At 37.0% G+C, this 10,633-nt stretch overlaps 1 protein-coding gene across 4 annotated transcripts in view; it reads right to left on the bottom strand.

Annotated features, from left to right (window-relative positions):
- Positions 1–2,616: 2,616 nt before the first annotated feature.
- INTU (inturned planar cell polarity protein) overlaps positions 2,617–10,633 on the bottom strand; it is a 53,077-nt gene continuing 45,060 nt past the window's right edge. For 3 of the 4 annotated variants that reach the window (XM_082051488.1, XM_082051487.1, XM_082051489.1), the window contains exons 10-16: positions 10,352–10,414; positions 9,073–9,294; positions 8,079–8,501; positions 7,440–7,537; positions 6,523–6,712; positions 3,589–3,734; positions 2,617–2,903 (exon numbers count right to left, since the gene is read on the bottom strand). In XM_082051488.1, coding sequence (XP_081907614.1) covers positions 2,792–2,903; positions 3,589–3,734; positions 6,523–6,712; positions 7,440–7,537; positions 8,079–8,501; positions 9,073–9,294; positions 10,352–10,414 — 1,254 coding nt within the window. In that variant the 3' untranslated portion in view covers positions 2,617–2,791. Of the gene's footprint in view, positions 2,904–3,588; positions 3,735–6,522; positions 6,713–7,100; positions 7,254–7,368; positions 7,538–8,078; positions 8,502–9,072; positions 9,295–10,351; positions 10,415–10,633 lie in introns of those variants that run through there. The other variant, XR_014183947.1, reaches the window with a different exon arrangement.

Below are 10,633 nucleotides of genomic sequence, written 5' to 3'. Positions count from 1 at the left end.
TTACCCCAGCTGAATCAACTGAGTTTATAAAAAAGTAGTTGTCTATGAGTTACCAGAATTAACTAAGTCTCTGTGTCTTGTTTGCCATTTACTAGTGAGTTTTGAAGGTGTGAAGTCAACCAACAATCTGACTAAAGGCAGGAGTCTAGATACAAGTTAGCTGTCTGAACACCCTCTTTTTTGTAAACGTTCAAACCATACAGCCCAGCCTTTGAAAGACTGAAACAGGAGACAAAGAGCAGCAAAAGTACCATTTCCATATAGATGCACACCTAATGAGCACAAACACGCTGCAGCAAAGACTGCTTCCGTTTCTATATTCCTTCTTCTGTCTACAAACAAATCCAATATTCAAACCCCACATAATTTAGACTTTTTAAAGGTGCTGTTCAGGTATCATCCATACTAGTACATATTTTTATTTTTCAAACAGCAAATCTCACATCACTTTATTTACAGGTCAGAACAAATCTAAAGCATTATTGACGTAACTCAGTTCTGGAGGTCTCAAACTACAATACTGTATATTTCTCATGTTATAGGAACCATAAATTCTAGAGAACACTGATTAACAAAATCTTCAATCATATGTTTAAACTTCAGGCCTAAGACTTCCACTGCTTGGAATTAACTCAACTGTTGAGTGATTCAAGCCAAGCTGTGAATCGCTCTGTGAAAGTGGGCAGTTATAAGCATTTGACTATTTTAGAACTACTCTAAACACCACAATCTGCTAATGGAAACAAGATCTAAAGATATGATAATGAGAGCCTATGGAACTGAATTTACTTTCCTGAATACCTAAACTTTTTGATTTCATTGTTTAAATCACAACTTTAGTCATGCATTTTATGAAAAGCACTCATGAAAAGCAACTAGAAACAGAAGAACAACAAAAAATGCACTGTTGACATGGAGCATAATGAAATGCTGTGCAGATGACCAGATCTAAATGTACTGGCTAGGGGTAAAAAGACTCCAAAAAAAAAAAATTTTACTTTTTAAACTAAACCTTTAGTAAAAAAAGCTTTAGGAGCAGCTCATCTGTAGATTACAAACCTTTCAACAAATTGTAGGAAAGCTGAATTTTGTAGCATTCTCTCACTGTTTACTGCAGGGTGACAATAAACCAAGGCAGATGCTCTCTGTTAACCCCCTGCCCTCCCCGCTAAGGGAAGGGAATAGGAGGAAAATGGAGAGGGACTTGCAGGTTGGAAAAAGTTTAAAAATGCCTTAATAATGCTACTAATTAATAAAGAAAATAATACAAAATATACAAAACCAGTCTTGAATTGCCTGTTGTCCTCGGTGGAGTTGGCGTCACTCCAGCGGCTGCAGGGCAGGCACCCGGAATTCCTGGGCTGGACTCAGCAGTAAACCAGAACTGGGCTCAGGGATGCAGGGTCTGGAACCAGGCTTGGGATCTCAGGCATGACAGGCAGGGTCCTCTTCAGATACCGGCCATGGTTGAAGAGAGCGAGACCCTCGTGATCTCACACTTTTATAGGGTGTATGATGTGGATGGGATGGAATACTCAGTTGGTCAATTTTAGTCACCTGTTCTGTTTGCCCCTCCTTGCAAATACGCCCCTCTCACTTATGGGACGTGCAAAATTTATCAGTAACATTGGCCACCATAGCAATAAGTCTAAACCTGGGGCTCTTCTGCATACCATTGCTCACCTTATCGGCTCTGGAGCAAAGAGTGTCTGAAAAAACAGGCAGCCAAATTCAGAAAAGTGCAGTTAGTTAGAAGAACTTAACTGAAAGGAAAATTCACTGAAAGAGAAACTGGTCTTGTTTTTAACAAAACCAGGACAAATTCTGATTTTGAAAACATCTTGCTTTATACAGGTGTAACCTAATTACTTTTTTAAATATTCAGCCATAAATTGTAGAAGTCCTAGCTAAATAGATATTTGTTTAACAAAGAAAAGAAATGTTAAGTTAAAAAAAAAAAAAAAAAAAGAGAGTAGCACTTTACTGGTCTTTGAGAAATACACTTTTTTTTATTATGAAATTATGAATAGGATATAAAATTAGCTGAGTCCATGCATATGTCTTAAAACTATCATCTTGCTATCCGCCATCTTCTTTTGGGCCTTCAAAATTTTGTTTTAACAAATGTAAGTATTATTTAACAAATATAAGTATTATTTACAATTAGAACTCATGAAGCCAAGTAAAACATCAGCCACACTATAGTACTCGAGTGTGCAGGATACCATACTGACAGAAATGATAAGCCATTAGTTTTGTGTGGCTAAGTGCCATGAATTGGCTAAAAGATTTATTTCTGTTTTGATTAACAGAGTGTTACTGAAAACATTCAGTATTCTTCATGTTCATAGAGGCGCAAAATTTTAATTAATTGGAAAACTTATTTTTCCTCCTCCATCACCAATAGCCAGATATTCAGAGAGCACTCTGAGGATATCAGTTTATCATTTTACAGTGAATATTACACACTGAACAGCAGTGAATGTACAAATTATGTGATGTTTTCATATAATAAAGTTATGATCGGGATAAATTATTCAACAGTATATAAAAAAGAACTTTGGTTTTCTGAAATTTTTTAAAGTATTCAATTGATGAGGTCATTAGAATAATCGCTGAAGTTTTACCTGTGTCACACCACAAGGTAGATTTTTTTTTGTTTCTTTGTTAAAAAGCATTTCAAACATAGGCCATTGGTGGGCACCACAGCTGATTTCATTGGGCTTTATCCTGAAGTGCTTTAAGGAGGTGACAACACTGTACCAGGTGGCTGAATGTTCCGGCTGCTCATCTATGTGGCTAAGCCAAAGGACAGTTTAAAGGCCAGTTCAACAGCAGCTTCTGTGACTGAGTCATGAAAGCAGACATAACACTCCTGAGGTTTGGGATGTAGAATGAGCCTCCTGCAGAAAAAAAAAAAACAGAAGAAAATTATCATAGGTGTTAGCTTTTTCTCCTCAACCGTTTGATATATGGTGGTTGTACTCTGAGACAGAATTTTAAATCAAGTTATTCTCTGCTCAGTTTTCTCGAGACTGCATATGAAAAAATCCTTCAGGTTCTCAGCATGTGTACAACACTGGTGTGTTTGCAGTAATCCAAGTTTCTGGGCCACAAACAAAAAACCAAACAAAACACACCACAACAAAAACCTAACAACTACAATTGTTCATCCTCCTTTGTATCACTGAATCAGTGTTATACATGGAGGCAAAACAGGTGGGATTTACTTGCCAGGCAGGGACTGGAGAGGTCAGGAGGGGTGCGAGGAGCACACAGAAAGCGCAGGGTATTAAGTGTCTGATTACAGCACCTGAGCACGTCTGCAGAGTGCAGTGGGCACGGCCAGGGGCACCAGCTCTCCGGGGTGACGCGCTGGCACGCTGCTCACCCTAGTTGCCACACGTGTGTTTTACAGCAGGTGGAACATCACACTAACACAGCTTCCCAGATCCCCAGAGCTAGCTCCGGGGGTCGGCTAGAGTATTTCTGTGATGTGCTAGAGTTAAACTTATTCTTAAAGAGTACAGGGGCACATTCAATATGGGAGACTTTGGGAGAAATACATTCATTTGTCTTTAAACTCACCCCACAACCCAGTAATTCATTGTTGGTGGTGGTTTCTTCTGATCAGTCCAGTTATCTGGAGAGCACTCAAACAAAACTCCATGTTCTGTTACTACATCTAGGTCTTCAGCAAATTCTGAAATCACATTGCCTGCTTTCTTCTGTTTCTGTAAAACAATTATAACAAATATAACTTTAATGTGATCTCTTCAGCAATCTCTGATGAACTATATTGCTGTCAAAAAGCCAGACTTAGGAGATAAAACAGATTTGTTTACATGGTTCTTTTCTCCAGTTTTGTTACTTTGGCATCAACCGGATTTTTTTCATTGCTATACAACTTGGAGGTAGACACATGCCTCCTTTTTTGATTTTTCTTTTCCTTCTAGCTGAACACCATTTCTCTCATGAGACATCTGAGATAATACAGCTTCTTTTAAAAGTGTGTTAAAACAGCTAAAGCTCCAGTCTTTCTTTCTTTCTTTCTCTGCGTGCCTCTCTCATTAAGAACTGTGATGCCAAAAATCCTACTGAATAAACTTGACCAGGCAGGAACTTCTTCTTGTAAATAAACAGTTGAAGCACTTTGCTCAGACCATCTTCTTGCTCTTACTCGGTACAACTGCAGAATTATTTTCTATGTGTATGACATTTTTGCATTTTGTTGAGTTTGAGTTTTGTACGGAGCTTTTGAATAAACCTTGTAAAAGCTGGATATTTGATAGAACTATGAGGGTCTGTACTTTCGTATTCATTAAAACTTCTTTCCTTCTGATTTTATTTAAGAGTAAGAAAATACCAAGAAGATGATGAAGAAAATGAGGCCAGGGCTGCTTATTACATACAGTGACATGTATTTCAGAGTTTAAGACTACAGAGTTTATTTTTGTTCAATTTAAAATTTATTCAAAATTTCTGTACACATTCAGAAATTAAATTGTGAATTTTCAGTTCTTGAAAAGGCAAAATGAGTTATTGATCAATTTACAACAATTTTGCACTACTGGTGCAATTCTGTGAATCCTAAACTATAACAATATTTAACTGATGCCAAAGAATAATCAGTATAATAGAATGCTTCTATATTTGACTTTTCTGGTCATGCACTATGGACAAGAAAAACTTCTATTCACTCTTTTACATTTTCCTCATGCCATAATACAGCCTGGCAATTTTTCAGCATTCATTGTTGGAGCCAACAGGCAAAAATCACCCCAAATTTCTCTAAACGAGACACCTAATTCTGCAGCACACGTTCATCAATTACTTCTAATTTTCAAAGTAGAATGAACCCAGCTGCTGTCTACTGTACTCATGTCTGAAGAAGCCAGAAAAGCATGTGCTGAGGTAGTTGTGGCCAAAACAGAAGTTCTGACTTTCAGGTGTCAGTTTTTCCACTTTTTATGAGCTACAACTAATTCTTTAAAGTGTCTTTTTAACAGTTGTAACCAAAGGTAGTTTGCTGATAAGAAATATTTGTGTATTCTCTCTGTTTGCTTTTGGGTTTCTCCATCTCCCAACAGAAGTGCCCAAAATACAGGACTCATTACCAAAGTCCTGCTCAGCTGAATCTCAGTGTCATTAGCAGCTGACAGAACAATCCACCAAATTAACCTATTTTTCTAACACTTGACAAAATCCTAGATTATTTACAAAGCACATCAGTCTAGCCAGAAGTGGTAACTTTGGTAACTTCAAGAAAACGTTCAGAAAAATTATAAATTATACTGCTATTTGCAAACTGTGGTCATTCAATTTGTACTGTTATTTCCCATTTCTCATTTAATTCACTTGGATTCTTACTTTAGGATCTAAAAATTGCAACTGATAGACAGTATTTCACTTGGGTTTATATTTAATTATTTCTCTTTTCCAAAAGGACTAAACAGGTCACAAAATTGGCAAGAGATCAAAAGTTGCCCTAATTTGGTTCATGTCAATAAAAATCAACTGTGCAATTAACCAGAGTTCTAGCACTATAAAATGTGCATTGAGCACAAAGTGTCTGATCTGAATGGACTGTCTCATAAATTGATTCTCACACCTATTGGTCAGAGTGTTACTACTACCATCTTACTCCAGATGGATCATTTGGAGTAAACCCAATTTTTTAATCAAACACAAGGCAGTGCAGTTGCTGACATCAGAGCTGTCCAAGTCTAATTTAAATACCAAGTACCTGCATCAAGCTCTTGCAGCTGGGATCAGGCTTCAGCCCAAGTCTAGATCAAGACTTGAACTGGTATATTTTGTAAGGCAAAAAAGCCTTACCTATTCTGGCATCCCACCTAATATAAAATCCAAGAGATTTGACAGCATAATTCAAAGGAATGAATCATTAGACACAGTCTTCTTCTAGACAGATACCCATGGGAACAAGCGCTTACAGACATCAGTGGATGGCAAATGTATAAGCAATCTCAGGTGGCACAGAAACCCAAGATGCTCAGAATGAACAACTGTCTCGGTGTTGGAGACCCTCTTCACAACATTGTTCAGACACCTCACTGTCACTGCTCAAATGAAACATGTTCTGTGAGAAAAGAAGGCCTAAATTTTCTTCTGCTGCCAGCCTGAAATCCCTTCCCAGCACTAAAATAGCTAAGCCCTCCTCTTTTGCTATTTACAGTTCTCAAACCCAGTGCACAAAACTTTTTGCCAAGTTACAAATAAGAGTCCTAAAATCAACAGAATAAGAAAATACTATATACTGGAGACATGGAGTACTTACTTTGAGGATGTTTTTGGTGGGAAAGAGAGCCATAAGTACAAGCATACTTGGTTGGGTAGGTCAGAGAAAGAACCTGCCCATAACAGTAAAAACACCAGTTTTCAAAAGAACCCCACACATGCAAAGACACCTGCTAGTGAATGATTTAAATAATGAAGTGAAAACAGTTGTGAAATACTGACTTGAGAATGTAAATAGAAAAACAGAAAACAAAGCTTCCATACTTCTTTCATCATGGATTGCTGAAAAATGGCACGAATTGACAGACAGCAACGATGGAAATTCGCAATTAACTGAGGGTGGATGGACCCACCAAGCTGTGCTACTTCTTTGTGAGTTGGAGTGATGAAGATTCCTTGCATCGTTTCCAAAGATAGATAGTGGAAGAGGGTATTCTCAGGACCAGATGTCAACCTTCAAAAATAGGATAACTCATTTAATATTCAAATAATTTTTAAAATAATGGCAATTAAACAACAAATACTTTTGTTTCTTAAGACAGAATTGTTTTTCTGGTAACTACAATAGAGTACAAAAATGGATACAGACATTCAAAAGGTACCTGTTTCTACATCAAGGAAATACTTCTAATTTGAACTGTTAATCTTCAACTACAACAAAACAAAAATCACCACAAAACCCCTGATGGTACTAGTTAGATATTGCACTTCTGTTCTCAAAAGTTCTCATGCAAAAAAAACAAACAAAAAAAAACAACAACAAAAAAAACAACTTAGGGAAAAATTAAAAAACCCCTTTCTTTAGGGCTCAAACAAAACACCAGAGCAGACTGTGCTGTCACAGGCAACAAGTGGGAACTGGGAAGATCACAGCTGCTTTGTCCTTTGTACATCTACCAAGATGTACCAGGGAGGCACAAGGTATATGCATGGTCCAAAACCTCTTTTATTTGAACTCCCAAAGTCACATATATGTAAGACGTGCATACATTTTACTGACACATTCTTGAGAAACAGCTTTCTTATTAAGCTTTCCGTTTAAGAGCATCACTTTTGAGAATCCTTACACAGCAAAGTTTTGTTTGAATTAGAATGATGCAAAACAGTGACCTGTGAGTCTTCAAAACACAATATAAGTATGGCCTTAAAAATTAAATGCTTAATAAAAAATAATTTCTTACTTGATAGCATTAAGAAGTTCTGTATCTTTATCTGAAAGGTTCTTTCTGAGGTTTCCTAAATTAAATGGATTTGGTAGGGTATGTTTTTTTCTAGTGACCTAAAAAGCAAACAGATAGATGAACTAATAGAAAACACAGCTAATGAGAAACCAGGATCAAACCAACAGATCACCTACTTAAAAGAAAATAACGTAGCATTTTTTAGAAAGGCTCAAACAGTTGCATCAACTTACATAGATGTATTACATAGCCTACTTTAGACTAAGATGGATGAGAAGCAGTTGTTCAACTGTACAGCAGTTTGTTCTGATTAACTTATGTTTACACCATTATTATTTTGGGAATATTCTCCAATTATTTCTGCTGAATCCAACGCAGCTGTGCCCGCTTTGGTCATGGGAAAAAACCCAGATATTTACAAGCAATGTTAAATTTTTAAAATGTAACGGCTGTGGAGCTGACCCAAAGATTTCCAAGGCAACAGAATTATTTTTTACTGAATTCAGGGCCTCTTAGATTTACCTTTTTGCACTATGCTTTTTAAAATTAAAAAGTTACTTCAGTGAGGTTTTTAAAGAATTTCCACCTCCCCCAAGCCCTCCAGAACGTTATCAGTTCTCTTTGCCTTTGTTCTCAGACCTGATCCACTACAGATTGTGGATTACTGCTTTCATCTTCCGCAGGACCTTCGCTACCATGGTCGGGTCCTCCACTGTACCTCGTAGGACTTGGCTTACATGTCATCAAGGAAGAGTCACCAAACAGGGTCCTTTTGCTCGCTGGAGTGGTTACTGATTTGGAAGTATTTTGTAGCTTACTGAGGATGGGTGAGGCAGTTGAGCTGTCCAGTTTGTCACAAGTGGCAGGAAGGAACCAGTCAGCACAAGACAGAGGTGGGATGGAAGGAGAATTGAGCCTTTCCTCGATGCCGGCCTCTATTCCTTCCAGCTGAAGGATAGTGGCTTTGACCTGATCTACATAGATACAGTCTGGTCCTGGATTCCCGATAGCTTTGGATGCGCAGCCTCCTGCCTCCAGCAGCACACACAGCATAAAGTGTCTCTGTAAACATGGAGGTAGCAACATTAGCCTGGGGTTTAAAATATAGTATGTGCTGTATTACATTTATTTATATCTTATCTGGTACTTGGGCTAAATACAGAACTATATTCAACACTCCTTCCTCACCTCCAGAGGAGTGAGCTATTTTTTTTCTAATCAAATCATGTCCAAGGACATCTTTCTGTTATCATGTTATTTAGGTTGAACATGAAAACATAAAAGATATCATTTACATACTCAGTTGTTTGCTTTAAAAAAGTCCACATTTCAAAAAAAATCAAACGCAATTCTGAAGTGTGTTGCCTGAAAATCACAAAAGGAAAAAATATCTTCTACCAAAGTGAAAAAGTATAAAATTAATGAGAATTTATACTTAAACTTGCTAGCTTTACAAATGTATAAATAATGCTATTCTTTGAGAAATTCTATCCCACAAAACACCTATAATACAAATGTTTTGTAAAATTGCCAAGTAAAGTGAAGGGAAAGTCTTGATCTTACTGAACAACAGACAACACAAACCCCCAAAATAGAGCATGAGAGAAAGGGCCCACCAGCAACGTTAACTTACCAAGCCAACTATCAGTAAGAAGTATCTTGCTTCAGGTTCCCTGTATCCTGTGAAACTCGGAGCTTCGCAGGGCTGGATGTGATGATGTGGAAATACTTCCCGCCAGATCACTAACTGCCCCACCTTCTGCTCCGCTGCCAAGGGTAACAGACAATAGTGCCGACAATAGAAACCTATATCAAGAAGATCTTCCTTTGGCAAGTGATTAGCAATCAAGTAACCCTTAATTAAAAAGAGAAAAGGAAGTGCGCTCAGTAAGAAATACAACATCGCTTCTCACTTAAGAGTACTTGTCATCTAGAGATATCCATGCTCCACATGCATCAAGACTGTGAGCTTTCTGGGCAGAGACTGTCATTTTGGTATACAGTTGTACAACAGATAATACCGAGTTTTTGCACCACATCTGAACAATCAACATACTGAACTATAAACAAATAAAACATCAGCATAGATGCAAGTTATCAAAGGTGAGCTGGGAAATACAGGGCTTTAACAGCTTGCAAAACAGCTACAGACTTAAATTACTTTAATTCTCATTTCCTGCCTACCAAAAAAACTGAGCTTTCACTGGAATTAATAAAATTTCCAAAGAAGCTACATAGTACAACAGTGTTTCTAGCGCTAAGGGCATTAGTTAAAGTGCTGTTGTGGTGGATACTGTGCAGTTCCATTTGTGCTAACAGTTTAGTGTCATAACACTACTGGCATAAAGAACAACTGCCTGACAAAATCCTTAAAATGTAAGTTTCCTTCAAGTGAAGGCTGTTGTCTTCCTCTTTCTTTATACTGTTGAATACATTATCTACATTTAATAAAGAGAAATAAATTCACAGAATGAGGCCGAAGAGAGAAAAGCTCTCAATCCAATTTCTCAAGTCTTCAATTTAAAGACAAATTTAAGGTAGATTGTCTGTTATCTTTATTAAAAGACAGCAATGAGCAAAAAATGAGAATATCATACAGTCTCGCCTGAACTGACTCTTTTTACTCTCTTATTCCTGTCTTGCTTCAATCCTTGGATCATATGCAACAAAATACCCATACAACAGTTTCAAACAAGTGTTTTGTTCTTATTGATCATATAGTACAAATCACTTCCCAGCATCATTTTTTTTCTGTTAGAGTGTGTGAGTTTTACCTCTGTTACTAGAAATACACATTTAAAGCAATCATAGATTTTTCCATATTTGTGAGGTTCTGAAAAGAGTTACTCCACGACTGAGTCAGATTTTCATAAGCATTTTCCTAATCTTTAGGCCTTAATCACTTATACTACCTTGTAGAAGAGACAAGAGCCCATAATCATATATAATCTTCTCATATTGTAATAATCTTCAGACTGTGGAAAAAAAAAAACATTATATAATTTTTAATTCAGAATTTTTATTTTATTGACCAAATGCAGGTAAATTAATTCCAGTCAATTGTAATCAGTATCTTATTTAATACTTGAATTTTTGACCACTTTTTATTATCAGTACAGTAGTTAATACTGAACAGCTAAGTGAGATACCAAGTTTTTAGCTTCCGTTATTGATTTTAGTGTCACTACATTTTT

This window comes from Streptopelia decaocto (genome assembly GCF_964273445.1).
Source record: "Streptopelia decaocto genome assembly, chromosome: 4".
In the NCBI taxonomy this organism is placed as follows: domain Eukaryota; kingdom Metazoa; phylum Chordata; class Aves; order Columbiformes; family Columbidae; genus Streptopelia; species Streptopelia decaocto.
This window is presented reverse-complemented; position numbering and strand designations above follow the sequence as displayed.